Genomic DNA, 20,136 nt, shown 5'->3' on the forward strand with positions numbered 1-20,136 from the left:
GCTCCAGAACATGTGGGCAATTTTCTTCTATAATCTCCTGTAGAATAGTATCGATGTTATTGTTTATCTCTGGTTTTTCGGGGAGACCAATAATTCTGAGGTTGTCTCTTCTTCCTGTGTTTTCCAAGCCTGTGACCTTTTCAGTGAGATATTTTATGTTTTTTTCTAATTCATTAATTTTTTTGGCTTTGCTTTACTGATTCTTGCTGTTTTGTAATCTCGCTGCCTTCCATTTGCTTAATTCTGATCATTAGGGGCTGGTTTTGCTTTTCAGCTTTGTCTGCCCTTTTATTAGATGCTTCCAGCTCTTTCTCCAATTGTGAAGTCTTGTCTATCAGACTGCTGATCTCTTTCTCCCATTTTTCTTTCCAAAAGGTTTCCATCTTTTGGGCATGCTCACTGTCTTCCAGTTGCTTAATTCTGGTCGTTAGGGACTGATTTTGCTTTTCAGCTTTGTCTGCCCTTCTATTAGATGCTTCCAGCTCCTTCTCCAATTGTGAAGTCTTGTCTATCAGACTGCTGATCTCTTTCTCCCATTTTCTTTTCCAAAAAGTTTCCATCTTTTGGGTAAGCTCCAGTTTGAGATCTTCCAGAGCTTGTGGAAAGTTTCCATTTTGGGAGTCATGTTCTGATTTTGTTTGGATTTCATACTCATTCTCTTCTTTTCCTTGGGTACTCCCTCCATAAAAGTTTTCAATAGTCACTTTCCCCCCCCCCCTTTCTTCTTGGAGGCTTGATTTTGGGCCATGTGAGCCATCCCTTTGGTGTTTTTATTCCACTTTCTTTTTTGGTCTGGGGTCTGGGTGAAATGGGCAGGTTTTCTGTGAATTTAGGTTGCCTCAGACTAGTTCTTCCCAGCCTCCAAGGTTTCTTAGAGTGCAGGCCCCTGTGTTCAGCCCAACTGCCCAGGCATTCAGCACAGCCCGCCCAGGTATTCAGCTCCACCCAGGTGCTCAGTGCAACTGCCCCGGAGTTCAGCTCCACAGCCCCCGTACTCAGCACAGGATTCTCCTGTGAAACCGCCCTGAGAGGTCATTTCCTTGCAGTCTTTAGATCCCAACGACCCTGGTGTGCCCACCCCCCCCCCCAGACAGAGATGCTCCTCACTCACTCGCTGTCCCAGTGAGCTCTCTGATAGCTTACTCTGGTTTGGTGGGGGGCTAAAGGGGGAGGGGCGGCTCAGTTCACATTTTTGTGTGAGCTTTTCCTTTTCCTTACAGTGTGGAAATGGTCAAACCCCATGTACCTTCATTTCCTTAGGGAACTAGAGAGTCCCTCCATCCTTCCAAAGGTGATTTTTATGCTCTTTTGAGGTAGTCTATTTCATTCGGTGCCTGGGAGGGGAAGCGAGTCGCGTCTAGATTGCAGCCATGTTTACCCGGAAGTCTATGATTTTTTCTTTAACTAACTGGTTTTGAAGAATCATATTGTTTAATTTCCAATTAATTTTTTATTTACCTCTCCATGTACCCTTAGTAATTATTATTTTCATTGCATTGTGATCTGAGAAGGTTGCATTTATTATTTCTGCTCTTTTGTACTTGTTTGCAATGTTTTTATGCCCTAATACATGGTCAATTTTTATGAATGTACCATGTGCTGCTGAAAGGAATGTGTATTCCTTTTTGTCCCCATTTATTTTTCTCCACATATCTACTAACTCTATTTGTTCTAAGATTTAATTCACTTCTCTTATCTCTTTCTTATTTATTTTTTGGTTTGATTTATCTAGTTGGATAGAGGAAGGTTCCCGTCTCCCACTAGTGTAGTTTTTCTATCTATTTCATCCTTGAGCTCCACTAGTTTCTCCTTTAGAAATTTGGATGCTTTGCCATCTGGTGCATACATGTTGAGTATGGATATTTCCTCATTGTGTATACTGCCTTTTATCAGGATGTAATTACCTTCCCTATCTCTTTTAACTAGATTTATTTTTACTTTGGCTTTGTCAGATATCATGACTCCTGCCTACTTTTTATCAATTGATGCCCAATAGATTTGGCTTCATCCTCTTGCTTTCACGCTCTGCATGTCTACCTTCCTCATGTGTGTTTCTTATAGACAGCATATGGTAGGGTTTTGGATTCTAATCTATTCTGCTATTCACTTGCATTTTATGGGTGAGTTCATTCCATTCACATTCAGACTTATGATTACCAACTGTGTATTTCTCAGCATTTTGATTTCTACTCCTAGTCTTGCGTTTTCTTCCTTCACTATTTCCTTCTACACCAATGTTTGTTTTTAATCAGTCCCCCTAGTTCCAACCCTTATTTTTACTTCCCTTTCTACCCCCTCTCCCTTTTTATTCCCCCTTTATTTTCTTTGCAGTCTTTTTTAAAACTACCCCCACCTTTTCCCTCCCTTGTACTACTTCCCTCCCCACCAGTCCATTTGTTACCCCTCTACTCCCTATCTACTGCAAATCTATTCTCTGACCCAGTGGATTGGATTGTTCTTCCCTCTTTGGGTCAATTTCAATGCATGTTAGAGTTGAGTATTTCCTATCTCCAACCTTTTTACCCTTCCAGTGTATTCATGATCTCCCACCTCCACCATGAGCTTGTTTGTGACATATAAATTTACCCATTTTTGTTTCTTTTCCCATTTCTTTAGTATTAACCTCTTTTTTTAGCTCTAGTTGTGTATAAATGTATATATATACATATATATGTATTTATGCATACATTTATCTATATACCTATTTATGTCTTGTCATTTCATCCTATACAGTTTGTCACTGTTCCCTCTAAGTGTAATTCTTCTAGCTGCCCAGGTGATAATAACATTTTTAAGAGTTATCAATGACCTCTTTTCTTATAGGGATACATATCATTTTAACTTATTGGGTCTCTTAAAAAAAAAAGTTTTTTTTTCTTTTTCCCTCTTTTTTAATTACCTTTTGATGATTCTCTTGAGTTCTGTGCTTGGACATCAAATTTTCTGTTCAGGTCTGGTCTTTACCAATGCTTGGAATTCTTCTATTTTGTTCAATGACTATACTTTCACCTGTAAGAATATAGTCAGTTTTGCTGGGTAGTTGATTCTTGGTTGTAGACCTAGTTCCCCTTGCTTTCTGGAATATCATATCCCATGCCTTTCGGTCCTTCAGTGTAGATGCAGCCAGATCCTGTGCTATCCTCACTGTGGTTCCATGGTATCTGAATGACTTCTTCTTGGAAGCTTATAATATCTTTTATTTGGTCTGATAGTTCTTGAATTTGGCTATGACTTTCCTGGATGTTGTCAATTGGGGATTAAGTACAGGAGGTGATCTGTGGATTCTTTCATTCTCCACTCTTCCCTCTTGTTCTAAAATATTGGGGCAGTTTTCTTGAATAATTTCCTGTACTACTATGTCCAGGCTATTTCTTTTGTCATGGTCTTCCAGTAGACCAATGCTTCTTAAATTGTCTCTCATCGAACAATTTTTTAAATATTCTGTTTTTTGAATGAGATGTTTCATATTTTCCTCAATTTTTTTTCATTCTTTTGGTTTTGTTTTATAGTGTCCTGCTGCCTTGTGAGGACACTTAATTCCAGTTGTTGTATTCTGGTTCTTAAAGACTGGATTTCATCCCAGGCTTTTTGGTCATTCTTCTCCTTCTGGTCTGATTTTCTTTTGAGATCATCTTTCATTCTCTTTACCTCATCTCTCATCTCTTTTGACTCATCTTTCATATTCTTTGCCTCATCTTTCATCTCCTTTGCCTCATTCTCAAGCTGTTTGATTTTGGCTCTCAAGACACTATTTTCTGTTTCCAGATGACTTATCTTAGTTTTTAAGTTCTTTTCCCAATTGTCTTCAGTCTCTCTTAATTGTGTTTTGAATTGAATTTTGAGTTCTTCCAAAGCCTGTATCCAATTTGCTGGGATTTCTGATTTATTCTTTGATGATCCCTCCTCCTCTGTTCCATTTGATATTTGTTTGTTGCCTGTATAGAAGCTGTCGATTATAATTTCTTTTTTCTTTTTCTATTGTTTGCTCATATTTACCTGTTCTTTACTCCCTGTATTTGTCTGTGTTCTTGCTCCTCTCATTTTTTTGGTTTTGGGGTTTTCAGTCAGTCTCCTCTCTTGGAACTTTGTTAGGAGATCTCTCTGTGCAGTCTGTGGGGAAGGGGTTTTGGGGTTTGAGCTTCCCTGTCCTCTGGAGGCTTTTGATTGTATTAAAGTCCAGCAGTCTGTGGGGGAGGGGTGTTGGAGCTTGGGCTTCCCTGACCTCTGAAGACTTTTAATAGGATTAAGTTTAGCTGGGTTGGGCTGGATGTGCTCTGAGGCCAAAACCTCCTGGAAGGCTGGAACAATTTGGAGGGTCTCTGCCACTGTGACCAGGCTGTCCTCTCTGCGCTCCCTCTCCAGCTCCTTCCCCACCACCTGTGTTTGATGCTCTGAGCCTGCCACAGCCCTGCCTGCAAAGTACACCCTTCAGACCAGCATTTTTGCCCACCCAGAAGTTCCTGCTGCCACTGGAGCCTTAGCACTCTGGGTGGGGGAGGGGGAGTCCTGGGAACTTCCTTTTGCCTTCCCCTTAAACCTGAGTGTTCTCGATTTCTGGCTTTTGGGGAATGTACCTTTTGAATTGAATCCAACAGGAGGGTTCCTTGGCTCTGTCTTATTGTTAGGCTTTATTTTCAGTCCCTTAGGAGCATTTAGTTTGTAATTGGTAAGGCCAGGGTGTTCAGTGGTCGGAACTTTTGCTGCTTCTACGCCACCATCTTGACTCCCTCTACTCCACCTTTTAAAGTGAGGTCAGAGCTGATCAATCTAAATAAGGAGACAATTTGAGGAGGTTTCAAATGCTCCCCACCCCTTCTATATCCCTCTCACACTTGGCATATGCTTTTTCCTTAAAGTGTGATTCGGGAAAAACAATAGCAAGAGAGTAGTGAAAAGATCGCAGAGTCAGAAGTCTTGGATCTGAGTTATCGTTCTGCCATTTATTCATAATGTGACTGGTCAAGTCATTTCTCCATCTGGGTTTCAGCTTCTACACCTGTAAAATGAAGATAAACTCTCTTGTACTACCTCCTTTAAAGCATCATTATGTGGAAAGTATTTTAAATGCTATTATTACTATGAAATAGAAGCTAAAGCCCAATTGTGGTTTTGTTTTTGACCTACATTTATGAACTTTTTAATTAGTGCTTATTTGGTATTTCTTATTCTCTCAGTGGTGAGAATAATATTTATCAAAACCAATGTAAAAAGGATAAGACTGCTCTCTATCTTTATATTTGTTCATGGTACTATCTACTTACATGTTTATTATTATATGTTTTTAATTTTATTTTACATAGGTTTGGTTCAGTGAAAAGATGTTTGAACCAACATTTTGTTTTTATACGGGTTATAAAATCCCAGTATGCAAGACCTTAGAACAATACTTTGAATATATACAGTCACTTCCTTCAATGGACAATCCTGAAGTTTTTGGCCTCCATCCTAATGCTGATATCACGTAAGTTCTTAGCCTTTCCAAATTTATAAGATAAATTAATAAACTCAGCCTTGCAACCTATGCCTTTCATTTTCTCTCCTTACTAGGGCTATAACTTGTAATTCTGAGGTCAGAGGTGAGGCACAAGAGTATGATGATTTATTGGGAAAGGCAATAGACTTCAAGTCGGAAGACTTAGGTTTTGACTCACTACCTCGATAACTTAAGGCAAACTACTTAACGTCTGGCTGTCAGTTTCCATATCCGCAAAATAAAGGGGTTACATGTTATCTAGCTCTAAATTTATGATCCCATAACCTTCTAGGATATCTATCTAGGATCCCACTACCTTCTAGGATATATCTACTTTACTAATTGCATCAAGAATGGTTTCCCTATAAGCAACTTTGAATTAGATACAGTCACACATTGGAAAAGGGGAAGCCTGGCACCCAAGGAATCTGGCCTATGTGGATGTGAATATGATAAAAGCTCAGAAAGAGAAATTAGAGTAGGATGAGAAGTGGACTTAACCTGGACCTTGGAGGATATAGGCAAGTTTGTGCTAGAGCCAGCTCTAACCAGGTCATGGGAGACCATTGTTAAATTTTCTTTGTAAATATTTACACCTCAGAACCTAAATTGCTGCAAATCAGGTCTTCACTTATTGTTTTGTTGGTTTCTAGACTTAAGAAAATGTTAGTAATATAGATTCAACTTAAAAATGTATCTATACTTTTTTCTGGAACATATACTAGTATACCCTGTATTGCTCTAGAAACTCAGATTTAAGCTCAATAGAAGTACTGTAAGAGGCTCAGGCCATAAGGTAATTAACAGATTGTAGGTCTGACTGTAGAATAATAACAACAACAATAGCAAATGATATTTATGTAGCATTTTAGCACAAAGTGCTATGGAAGAAAAAGGAAAGCATCCCAGGTTTGGAGAATAGAAGAAGCAAAATATGGAGACATGAGTTAGTGTGAATCATAGACAACATTAGGGAAGTTGGCAGGAAAAGAAGAGAGTATTTTAAGGGAAATGCGATTGTATTGTAAAATGGGGTTCGATTTTAAGGGTCTTAAAAGTGCAGCAAAGAAATAGGCAATTAGAGCAATAGGCTTCAGTAGAAGACCATTATAAGTTTGTTTGTTTTTTAAACCTTACCTTCCATCTTGGAGTCAATACTGTGTATTGTCTCCAAGGCAGAAGAGTGGGAAAAACTAGTCAAGTGTCAAGTGACTTGTCAAGGGTCACACAGCTGAGAAGTGCCTGAGACCAGATTTGAACCTAGGACCTCCCATCTCTAGGCCTGGCTCTCAATCCACTGAGCTATCCAGCTGCTCCCCCCCCCCATTATAAGTTTTTGAGAAGAGTAACATGATTATTAAAATAGTGTTTTAGTAAAATTTATCTTGTGAATGATGTAATGGTCTGGAAGAAAGAAAAAACTGAAAGCAAGGAGACTGGCCAGGATTCAGAGACAATAATCCAAGTATGAGATGATTTGGAACTAAAATAAATATGGGCAAGGGAATGACACAGAAAAGGAAGAATGACTGTTCAACAGGACTTGGTTATAGGATAGTAAATCAGTCAGATATTGTCAATAAATACTTATGGAAAAGTATTCTTTCACTCCCTAAATAACCCAAGAAAAAGAAGATAGATTCTCCCTTCCACATACACCTACCCTGGCAGGTGTCTTTGCCACTAAAAATCATAACATATGCGTAATTTGCCATAGTAAACCTTAACACAAGAAAGAAAAAAATTTCCAAGGATCCTAGTCTAGTCTGGGAATAAATAAATCAGACCAAAGAAAGAGGGTCTTTTTGTTGTTGTTGTATTGAGTAAGTAGAGAATCAATGATTTCCATTTGGAGTGTTGTTTGAGATACTACTGGGACATCTAAATGAATATATTCTAGGCAGTTAGAAATAAAGAATTTGAGAAGTAATAGATCTTGATTATATAGGTAAAATTTAAACATCATCACAAAAGTATTTTAAAATCATGGAGTGGACCAATTCTTGAAATAGTGGGCAGGAGAAAGAAAGGGAGAAAAACATAAGGCTAACAAGAGAGTCTTGGGGAATACCCATAGTTAAAGGTCGGGAGATGAGAGGCCAGCAAAGAAGGCATAGAAGTGAATGGTGAGTAGAAATAGCCTTAGGTTTTTGATAAATGTATTTGGGCAGGCAAGTCCCAAATAGCCCTCAGTGCCCAAACATTTCTAAGAGTGTCTAGTGCTTTTTAAGACCAGAGTGGAAAATTTTATGTTCTCTTCATTCCTCTCTCTGGTCTTCTTGGGAACTAGAGAGAAGGGAAGAAGAAAAAGTGAGAAGGCTTACTCTAACCTTTGTTTAGAAATATCTGATTCTTGGTGTAATAGAAGATTCAAATTAAATGAATACTTTAAAATAAGTAAAATCTTTCCCAAGTGTTTGTGTACCTTGGTGACAGGAACCATAAAAATGTATAGTTTATTCATGTTTTATTACCTAGATTTATAAGGTACTAAGTACTATGCAAATTCAACTGTTTTGATGCCAAAGACAGTTACTTATCTTCACTGTTTTTCCCATTAGTGCTTATGGATGTCTTTTTACATTCTGTAAATTCATCGAATGCCTCATTACAACTTTTATATTCATTTCTTCACAGGAAGCATTTAAATGTGTACTTTCAGTATCAACTGACATTCTATTCAGGATTAGACTTTTATTCATGCTCACTGATATTTCATGTACAAAGATTATCAAAACAAAGCTCTGTTTGGTTTCCTCAATGTGATAATCTAATAACTTATTAGAGATTTAATTATCCATTTCATAGGTAGTTCTCCTGTCTCAGCTGGCTTGCATTTTTGTCTGTTACTATATCTTTAGTGCTAAATTGGGGCTGTATAAACTGTAGTACCCTAGCTATCAACTCTACCAGGGCCTTTATCTACACGGTCAAGCTCATCCACTTTCTGCACCACCAAAAAGAAATCTTTCCTCTGTTAGTAACTAGAGTTGTTCATTGATGTAGACTTAATTCAACAAACTACCCATCTAGCTACAAGAAAAGAGCCTCCATTGCATCATGCAAATCCTCTATGAATGGTTTATAGGAAGATATGGCGAAAAATCACTTTGGCCAAGAAGTCATGCAGGAACTAAAGTCTCCATTGGTGGAAGGAGTATTCAGACCAATAAGATAATCAATCTATCTGAGGTCAAAAGCCATTACTGAGGATGTGCAATTAGCTTGGGGATGTCTAGATGAGATGTTTGTACATCTCTGGCTTAGGTAACAAATAGCCTTCTGAAAAACAAGTGTTCTCTTCACATTCATAGTTCCTTTACACTAGCCACATCCAAACATATACCAATCAGTGGTCTTTATTACTTTTTTCTGAAGCATGTAAAAGGATATTGGAAGTACAAAGCCTTTGAAAAGGTTCACTAAAGTATCAACATATATTTATATTTATAACTTTCCAAAGACAACACACACCTTCTTGGGACCAAATCTGATGAAGTGGATGGATTCTAGGGAAGGACTACATGCAGAAAATAAAAAGATAATTCTCAGACTATTTGGGGTAAAGCGCTCCTAAAATTCCTCAGCTATGTACAAGGCTTTGTTAGCAAAATCATCAAAACAAGCCCAGCAAAATCAGAGTATCTTGTCTGCTTGTTTCTTTAGGCTTCACTGACTACCTTCAAAAGAGAAGGCTACCAGCCTTTAAAACTGCATCACTCAGGCTCTACTCACTGTCAGTCCATGTCTGCAGTGTCATGGTTTCAGTGCCCTTTAAATCCAGATCTGTCACTTCCATTTCTGGAGTGGATGTGGCTGTCTTTTCGGTCTTCATAACATGAGGAATATTTCCTCAGTGTTTTGGAAACTTAATCTTACAATTTCATCACAATTGCATTTGAAGAACACTTACATAGTACAGTCAAAGAGAACACATGATCCCATTGTCTGAGGACTTAATATTCTGAACAAGGAGACAAGATGGACCGACAAAACAAACAACTAAGTAATCATTGAGTGGCTACTACACTACTACACTCAACATGACTAAACACAGGAGAAGTACCAAAAAAGTATTAAGCTTTACTGAGAAGACAAAATTAATATGTGAAATAAAGAACAACTTAAATAAACTAGAAATTCAAAGAAGGGAGAGACCAGTATAGACTGAAGCAATTAGAGAAGACATTATGAGAGGTAGGTCTTAGTTAGGCTGCACCCTGAAGACTGGCTAGGATTTAAATCACTGGAAGTTGGTGGGGAACAACATAATCAAAGGCCCAAAAGTGAAAATAAATACAATCTACAAGGATGATAGCAAATTTCATCCTAGGTTGATATGGTGTCCCTAAGTAAGATTAGTTAGATAAATAATGTATAACTACACATCAACAGGCAAGTCACTCCAGGAAGAGGAGATTATATGGCAGTTAATATTGCCTATAGACTTAATTTCTTGTGCTATTTGCATTGAAGTAAATGAGTTGTGTTTATACAAAGGCAACAGAATTTTCATCATCCTTCAGTAATTTAAACTGAGCACCCTCACGAGGAAGATATCATTACAGTTACTTTGCCCAGTGAGTAAATAAGGAGGCAGCATTATGTAGTGGGAAGAGAAAAAGACCAGGAACTAGAAAACCTGGGTTTGAATATCATTTGTGCCTCTTAACTATTGCACACTTGGTAGTGATTTCATGAAATAGTGCTTATATTCCTTGGACCTTGGTTTCTTCATCTGCCAAATTAAAAAGTTCAGGTTAGATGACCTCTAAGGTTTCTTTCAGCTCTAAAATCTATGATAGATCATCTGCTAGTTTTGGGAAAGTGGGTAGAGGAGTCAGCAAATACCCAGGTTCAAGTTATGTCTTGACACATACTGGCTACATGGCTTCGGGCAAGTCAGTTAAACTCACAATACCCCTAAGTTGTAAAACAGTTCCTGATCTGCATTGGTAGAGGGAGTTGCTCCATTGGGACCTTCTTACACAAATGACACTTCAGGTCTGAGCTAAACAAACAAACAGCCAACAGTATTAGGGAAATGAGTTATAGAAGGATGTAAGAAAAATGTAGTCAGGAAAATACAAATTTTTGCCTTGTGTATATCAATCACATCACAGTTGAACCATTTAATTACTTTCTTCATATTAATAAAAGAACATTTTAAATATTTTGTATTAGTTGTGGCCTTGGAACATGTTTTAAAGAAAGACATTAAAAATCTGTAAACTGAGTATTATCAGGAAGCCTTCACAATGTGATCTCTGTTAAAATGTCAAACAGCTTTTTTTGTAGATGTCAATAAAAACCCAAAGATTAGTGTAAAATTCAAAATGGCTCCAAGTTTTTAACAAAACAGGTCTGATCTTCTGGCAGTATCAAAGTCAAGAGTCTTTTAAAACAAATCCATTCTATGAATATTGAAAGAGATCATTAAAGAAGAATTCCATTCCCATTCCTCCAAAAACTCCTTGGCCCTACCATCAGAACAATATAACTAGAGTCGTAAGAATACCTCAGTGGAAATATTTGGCAATTCAAAAGAAAGAGAGTGAAAGAACCAAAGAAGAAAGACCATTGGAAATAAGTCAAAAGAGAATGCTGCTGTGTCTAATGAACTTGTAAATCACCCATTTGAGGGAAAAAGAGGAATGGACTGACAAATACAGAAAAGTGGATTCTAAAATGAGGCTGATTATGAAGATTATAAAATGAACATACAAAAGAACTTGACAAGATGGATTTGCACAGTTTGCATGGGCTATAAGGGGAATTTGTAGATTCTCTTCCCTAATAAAATTATAAAATAGGCTAGATTCTTGCTCAGCTGGATTTTAGTTGTCGTTCTTGTGGGAAGCAAAGTTATGAAGTAGATAATAATAATGGGCATTTTTATAGCACTTTAAGATTTGTAAAACACTGTGCATACATTATTTCTTCTGGACCTCACAAGAAACCTGTGGCATTATTATTCTCTCTTACATGGAAGGAAACTGAGGCTCAGAGATGTCATATGACATGCTTGCCATCAGAGAACTATGTAACAAAGCAGTGCAAAAACAAAAATAAAATGGTCCCTGTCCTCAAGTAGTTTTCTAATGGGAGAGACAATGTGCACATATATAGGTATATTTAAAAAAATACAAGATCATCTTGTAGGGAAAGGTGGTGATGAGCAATGTGGTGCTCAGGAAAGGCTTCATATAGGAGTGCTATCTATCTATTATAATACACTGTCTCTGCAAATGACCTTTGGAGCTACCTTAGTATCTGTGATTCTATGAAAAAACCTCATATGCTTTTTTTCCTTCTTTAATTTTTCTTATTCTACCAGTTATGCATATTTTCTTTAATAATAATAATCTCTGGGGGTGTTTACCACCCCCACTCCCTGCCTTGGTATATTCTGAAGGATTTAATATTCTTGTCAGGTATCAAAGTAGCACTGCTTCTGGTGTTCTGGATACTATTACCAACATTCAACCAAAAGAAAGTGGAGGAGGAGCAGGAGAAACTCGGGAAGCTATTGTTTACAGACTAGCTGAAGATATGCTCAGCAAACTGCCACCTAATTATATACCCCATGAAGTAAGATATGGTTTTCTTTAATTATATATTTCTCTGATGCATATGTGTTTTCTCCCATCATTCTGCTAAGTTACTCACTTGCACAGCCAAAATGCATCAAATATTTGTATATGTTTTGTTTCCAGAGCTAGTATATCTCAGTTTAATTCAATGCAATTCAACATTTATTAAGCACCAACTGTGTACAAGGCCCTAAGAATGAAATCATGCAATCTTTTACTTAATAGATGAGGCAGGAATATGATGGGAACAAAAATAAATAGTATAAAAATCCGAATGTGTTAAGGGCAAAGGAGAGCCAGACAAAGTGTTACAATAAATTTAAGTGGAAAGGTAGACATGCTAATACATTGTTGGTAGAGCTGTGTATTATCTAACCATTAATTGGGGGTCTATCCATATCCTCTGATTCAGTGATCTCACTAATTGGACATTAATCCCAAGGAAGCCAAAGACAGAAATAAAAATCCAGTACAGTAGGGCCTCAGTATCCACAGGGGATCTGTTCCAAGACCTACCATGGGTGGCTGAAACTGTGGATGAGCAACCACCTGCTAATTCCATATATAACATGATTTTCTTATATGTATATATATATAGCTTAATTAATAAACATATAGTTGTTTGTCCTTCGTTTTCAAAGAAGACCAATGACATCACAGGAGGATGTCTTGACATGTGTAAATTGGATTTAACTGAGGCAGAGTTCTAGAGTCATTGAAGTCTAGCAGTAAGACAAAAGTCAGGAAAGCTATTGATGATCTGGGAGACATTGAATGACCTTGGCTTCTTTAATATCTAACCACTCTCTAAGCATTCTACAATGCCTGCTTCTACTGCCTTCATAACCATTGGAACAAATACAGGAGTCTTCACACGCCTTGTATGGACAACCCCCCTAACTCATTGTTGGGTTTGAGACCTATTGGTTACCCTTAACCTGGTTTAGGCTACCTGCCAAAATGGTTTGCTGGGATGTGGCCACTGGGCATGCTACAGCTTTTTGGAGCCACAAGTGACAACTGGGTGGTGGGTGGAAACGAAAAATAGATGAGCAGCCCTGGAAAGGACTCAGCAAGTTCTCACCCTAGAGGACCTACTCTTGGACTTGGGTAATTCTGGAAGAGAGAGTGAGGCTGCCAACTTTATTCATTAAATCCAATTCATGCACAAGCCGTCATCATGAATGTGATTGATCCTTTTTGAAAATGAAGAAGAAACAACAATCTCTCTCTCTCTCTCTCTCTCTCTCTCTCTCTCTCTCTCTCTCTCTCTCTCTCTCTCTCTCTCTCTCTCTCTCTCTCTCTCTCTCTCTCCCTCCTCTTCCTTCTCTCCCTCTCTCTCTGTCTCGATCTCAAAGGGAGATGTCAGGTACTGGGCTGATAGACTTTGCCATATTGCAACCTGTACCTGTTTGATGGAGAGTTTGATACTTATAAGCTGTTTGTTTTATTTTCTGGAACTTTCCCATTTTTCCCATTTTTTTTCCAATCCAATGGTTTTAACCACAGGTAACTGAATTAGCACATGTAGAGATACTAATATATATATATATACATATATATATACGTATATATATACCAAAATATTCATAGCAGAAATATTTTTGATAGTGAAGAAAGAGTGCACATTGGAGAATGAATTTTTTAAAGCTGTAGTATTAAATATATTGGAATATTAGTAAGAAATTATGACTGTGAAGAACTAAGAGAAATAAGAAGATCTCTATGGATTGATGCAGAGAAAAAGAAGCAGAAAAAAAATAAAACAAGTTATATAATTATCAAAGATATATGAAGTCTAATTGTGAATAATTGGGGAGGGGGAGAATAAAGAGACCTAAAAACTGATTTTGGAAAATACCTCCCTCTTCCTGGTACAAAATTGTTTTTCTTTGTCACAAAGGAGAATTCAGTCTTGAGGGTGGGGATATTTCTTAGAAATTGCTGTTATATAAAGAAAAATATCAAATACACATAATATATATGAATGAAATGTAGAAGGAATCACTTTCACTTGAAGGGAAGTTATTGTTAGCAAAGACATGAAAGAGGCAGCATCTGAGGTGGGATTTCAACATACAGATAAGCAAGATATGGAGAGGATAATTTCAAGGATAAAAAACATGAACAAAGGCAAAGAGATGGGAGGAGGCAGGATAAGAACTAGTTGCAGGTTGGTCTAATTTGTCTAGAATGTACAATATGGAGGCTCACAAAGTCTTCATGCAATTTTAAGATATTAAAGACTAAACAGCTATTAAAACTAATTGTTTGAACTTGGATAAATCATTCACCTCTCATTGCCCTTCCAGCAACCCTCTACTGCCACAAGTTGCCAACAGTTTTATTGGTAGAAGGAATATTCTTTCCAAGAATTGTCTAAACCAATGAAATCACAGGTAGAGATCCCTTCCCACACACATATATTTCAGTCTCAGGAACCTAGTGTCTCTGAGTGGTTTTCCTTCTGTGTTTGTGTCTGCATTGCCCTATGTTATGTATTTCTGGGGAGAACTGTTGAGTATCTGATTGTTCTGCTAAGTGTCTGATTGTGCTATAAGTTGCTAAGGCCCTTGAAGACACTGGTGATGTGTAGGATGGACTGAAGGGAATAGATGTAGAAAGTAAGCTCTTACATTCTAAGAGAGGGAAGGGTAATAAAGACCATGGTAAGGTGGTTGCAGTGGAAATATAAAGGAATAACATAAACACCTACTACATATCAGGTCCTGTGTTATGTGTTTTTTTACTAAATTTATTTAATCCTTATGGATCCATGTGGAAGGCAAATTGACTTGTCCTAGGTCACACAACTATTAAATGTTGGGGACTGGACTTGAACTCAAGTCTTTCTGACTTCAGGATCAGTGCTATTTCCACTATACCACCAGCTGCCTCAAAATAGTTTGAATAAAATCAATAGTAGTTAAAAAGTAATGAATTTGGGAGGTAGCAGGGAGACAAAGACAACACTGAATTTTCAAACATATAGATAAAGAAGAACATCATTGTCAGAAATAGGAATGTCAAAAGGAGAAACAAATTTGGGCCGAAAGATGCTCTACTTTGGACAAGCATTTGAGATGGCATGCTAATGAATATCTGAAAATGTCATGTGTCAGAGATTCTGATATCGTACTCAGGAGAGAGGATAGTCAGCTACACAGAGAGGTTTGTTGAAACTGTAGGACCTTATTTTACCTATGAGAATGCTGATATGGTGAAGAAACAAAGTGACTTTTCCTTCCCACTGTGGTCCAGCATTCACTTCAAAACCAGAAGATAATGAAAGAGCTAAATTCATCAGAATTGGGGCATTCAAGCCCCAGTGGCTCCTAAGTCATCATTTGGGGAACACTGTACTAGACTACTTTTCAGGGGCTCTTTAATACCAAATTTACCTCCATAGGAAAAATAGGGCTGAAAGCTTATCTGCTAAACTTAAGGGCATGGTGCTGAGCCAGGGTTTTTATTAAAAGTCTTGCTTTGGATTTTCAGTGCCACAGTCATAGTTGAGATTCTTTTATTATTAAGTGTTTTGGGTATTTTTATTTTAAAGCTCATTGCCTAGAGGTATTTTATTGAACCCTTAAAAATTCAACATCAATCCACCCAAAGGAACAAATGACAGATATTTGATTTCTTTCCTCCTCTAAGTAAAATTTTAAAGTTTCATTCTATTGAGAATTGCACGATGTCAGCATCCCACAACCATATAATACATAGACAACTTCAGGCATTCCCACTCATATTCACTGGTAACAATTGTCTTAAAAATAAAAAGAAGGAAGGGATGTACCCCCCAATTGAGGGGAAGCTTAGACTCCGAGGTATGGAGAGAGGGGGAAAGAGAGGAGAACCCTTCTTCCACAAAGCAGGGTACAGGGGAGACAGCAGATGCAACGGGTTGGCTCAGAGAGAGGAGAGGGGGTATTGAAGATTTTCCCCATTCTGCCTTCCCTCCTTAGCTAAAGCTGCTCTCCCCAATTTGCTCTTGTCCCTCTTGTCCCCCCTCCACTACTCGAGACTAAAAAGGTCTCCCCTTGATCCATTCACTCACACTCAGCTTGGGGAACAGATAACTTTAATGTTAACTCAATCCGATAATACAAAAGGAATAACGGGCAGGGAAGAATGGGAAAAGGAAAGTGGGGGAAAGGGGTCCCTGTCTCTATCTAAACCCTTTTCCTCCCTCCTCGAGTTTGGGGGGAACTTGGGCCTTGTCAGCCTGAGCCCCCTGAGAAGAAGTCAGGTTCTTACCCCTGGACAACAGGAGTTGAAGTAAAGTCTTCTCAGTTTTCTCTTCAGAAAACCCTTCAATTGGGAAGTGTTGGGGGGAAGGATTTCCAGTCACTAGCAGGAAAAGTGGGTAACCCTCAGGATAAAGTCTTTATCCACCTTCTCTCTTTGATGTCTCAAGATGGAAAGACCCTCACTGCTCTCCTCCAGAAATTCACTCCCGGGGCCCCTCCCCCATCGAAGTGATCAATTTCACATACTCTTCAGTCTGGCACTTTTTCTTTAGTGTCAGCCTCTATCACAAATCCTCCATTTCCTGTTGTTCGTGTGGTGCCACCTTGGTCCATGCCAGTTACTTATCTTCTTTGTCTATTCTAATATATCTATTCTACTTATTGTTCCCATCTAACCTCCCCCCTTCCAAAAATAAGAAATCTTATCCTGATCTGTCTATTTGCTATCTAAATTTCTATCTCATGCTAAGACTGAGTTGTGGGAAGAGGGTTAGGATTATGTGCCAACAAAATTTTTACAATATAACAATTTCTTAATACAAAAATCATCCCTATTACAATCAATAATAACTTAAGTAAAATTGATCTATCCTGTGCCTTATATAATGCTAATTCCAATGTAACAATTCATAACATTTATAGGTATATACATATATATATATATATATATTATATGTATATTAACTTGTATCTCTGATTTATACTGTCCCTATGTTACCTCTCTAGTTACAATATTCCCTTTTCCACCCTGACCTACTCTGTCCCTGTCTATTAATGGTTAGTATTTTAACCCTTTTATCTTTATCCATATTCATTGATGAGATCATTATTGTGCTATATATATATATATTCATTTGCTAATTTTACACATTTACATATGTCACATATTATTTAAATACATATGTACATATATATATTCAGGTAGTAGAGATTTATTTACAGATATACAATTCATGGGCTGTCCTTATTTATGGCACAGTACCTAATGTCAATGTGAAATTTGTTCATGTTCTATATATGTTGTGGTGGATGCATATTTATTCCAATGCATATGTGGATGTACTTCCCTATATGTGAAGTTAATATGATCGGCGATTAATCTTACATGACCCATCTTCCTGAAGTTCATTTCCCATAATGTCTTTGATTCAAAGTTCATTCCATTTGTCCGTGTGTCTCCCATCCTTTGGTGTCGCTTGAAGTCTGTTACAGGTCCAGGGTGCCTTCTCCTTTACAGGAAACATACTTGCCTGTTGTCTCACCTTGAAAGATGATCTCAGGTATCCAGAACTACAGGATCATGCGTGTGTGTAAGATTAACATGTGCGTACATGTAAGAGTGAATATTTTGATGCATGCGAGTGAAACTTTTATAGGATGTTTGTGCCATCCTCATGAGTGTAAGTGAGATATTTTTTTTAACGTAATGAATTTAGGTATCTTTCTTAAGGTTTGATTGTAATGTGATTATTGTATTCCTATGTGGCCAATTGTAGAGGTTAATGATATTTTATTCCAGGCTTGAGACTGAAATTTGTATATAGGTTCAATAATTCTAAGAGATTCTAAATCCACCCAAATAAACTCCCAGGTTCTGCAAGGCTTCTCCTATGTTTCACAGGTTACACTAATCCTCCCTGATCTAACTAACCCAAATTTATACTATCTGTCTTGGGCATTATCCTGTTTTGGTTTCATGCAATAATTTTGTTTGGGTAAGATGCTCCAATAGCATCTTGGATGTTTCTCATCTACATTTACTGTGGTTCATGATTTGTCTCAGTTTTTTTTTCAGCCAGGGATTGTCACTATGGGCTTAGGGCTTTTCCTGATATGATTAAAGTTTCTTTGTGGATCATGTGTCAGATCTTATGCCTAGTACCAGTCTGGGTTCTTATAAGGTTTTGTGTTGTTTGCTACCCTATAGAACTCAAACCAGTCTTGGTACCAAGTTCTCTATCATATTACTTCCAATTCAGTCACTGTCCCCTAAGTCATATTTCTTACAAAATTCTTCAAAACTACTCCTGTAATATACAGTATTTCCTCTACTGATAATGAGTTACCTATGTTTTCAATTGCTGAATTAGAATCAGAATCAGAAAAGCTTGTTTGTTCTGAATTCAGGTGTTCACTATGCCAATTTGTGTCCCATTCATCTAAATCTTTGTGACCTTTATCATAGAGCTTGATGTACTCATAGGGTTCCTGTTCTTCATCACTTTTCTGTTCAACTATTATTGTACCATTTGGTATTGTATCATCTGGGTCTGAGTCTGACTCTTGGTCACTGATTTCTGTACTCTCTAGGTCTTTCATTAGCTTTTGTTCAATGACCTGTTTTAATTCTGTGTCAGGTGTTGTTAACCCAGGTTTTGTGTCTTGGTCTGACCATATTTCAGTGATTTCTGTATTTCCCAATTCTTTTTCTATCTGTTGACCAGTAATATGCTCTAATTCTGAGTTCTGTGGCGACAAATTTGATTCTTGTGGGTTTGCTGCTTCCTGCAGATCTGCTATTATGTTACTGGAGTGCACAATTTCTACCATATCTTTTGGATCAGGTTCTTGTGTATCTACTCCCTCTTGTGAATCTTTTGACATAGAAACCATTCCCTCTATGGTGGCATCTTCAGGGAATGACTTCAATACAGATCCACTTGCCCCTATATCAGTTAGAGGTTTGTGCTTTTGTTCTCCCACTTTTGTCCCAAGATATGGTTCTGGAGTTTCTTGTAAATTAGCTATTATGATGTTTACATACATAGCTTTCCTATTATCATCTTTTATTTTCCTGCCTCAGGGTTTGTAATACACTTGTATCACTTTGGACCACTGCTGTCTATGAGCTAAAAGCTTGCTCAGAGGAAAGGTTTGGGTTTGTATTAATTTCTGTTTGAGAACTGCTTGGATGAGGTTTCTCTATCAAAGACTCTTCTGTTCCCACTCCCTTAACTTGTATTGCAGTCTCTGGTTCAGGGAATAGACAGTCACTGGAAGTTTGATATTGATCTGTGCTAAACCCATCCCCAGGACTAGTATCTTTGAGTGTTATAGGATTTTGTGGGTAAAAGTCTTTAGCTTTGGGATTTAAGTTAGTTCTCCCCTCATTTTCCTTTCTTTCTCCTCTTAGATATGTATAAATTTTTCAGCTCCAAAGTCTCTTGCAACAATGTCTCATTTAGCTATCTTGTCAGAATGGTCTGCATACTTAAGTTGCTGTTTGAAAGATTTGCTAGCCCCATTTGATTTTCCACTGCCTAGATCCATTCTGCAAGCTAAAAAATTTTCCAAAAAGGATTTAATCTGTGCCTTGCTTTTCTCCATGCCGTTTTGTGTGCCCATGTATTGTGAACCACAAATGTCATGTTTCATGTCTGCTATTACCTGTGCAATTTCACTCTCCATCTCAATTATAGCCTTTTTTTGTACTTAAGTTGCTTCCCTTGGCATCTTGCCCCAACTATCTGTTTCTCCACCACTAAAATTTTAAAGTTTTCATTTCCCCTTCTACCATCTCCATTTTTTCCTTTTATGCTGATGCCCTCATGTTTCCACCCTGGGGTACCTCCCAAATTTGTCTCTTTTTCACTTGATAATGCCAGAGCTTGGCAACATGTTGTATAATGCTTATTTCTCGATACAACTTCTGAATAACGGGGTTTTGTTCCAGAAGCTATTGCTGCTTCCATGGATTTCAGGTCTGGGGTTTCCTGTTCTCTAAGTCTGCAGTGAGAACAACACTGCTTGCTATTAGAGTCTTGTCTCCCATAGTTTTTGTTACTATATTTACTTTTCCCTGATAATATACATTTTG

General features: G+C 37.7%; 1 protein-coding gene across 2 annotated transcripts in view; it reads left to right on the plus strand.

Moving 5' to 3' along the window:
- DNAH8 (dynein axonemal heavy chain 8) overlaps positions 1-20,136 on the plus strand; it is a 491,513-nt gene that overhangs the window by 452,026 nt on the left and 19,351 nt on the right. For both annotated transcript variants that reach the window (XM_016431041.2, XM_016431044.2), the window contains 2 exons: positions 5,301-5,461; positions 11,908-12,064. In XM_016431041.2, the coding sequence (XP_016286527.1) occupies positions 5,301-5,461; positions 11,908-12,064 (318 nt within the window). The remainder of the gene's footprint in view (positions 1-5,300; positions 5,462-11,907; positions 12,065-20,136) is intronic.

This window comes from Monodelphis domestica, chromosome 2 (genome assembly GCF_027887165.1).
Source record: "Monodelphis domestica isolate mMonDom1 chromosome 2, mMonDom1.pri, whole genome shotgun sequence".
Classification (NCBI taxonomy): Eukaryota; Metazoa; Chordata; class Mammalia; order Didelphimorphia; family Didelphidae; genus Monodelphis; species Monodelphis domestica.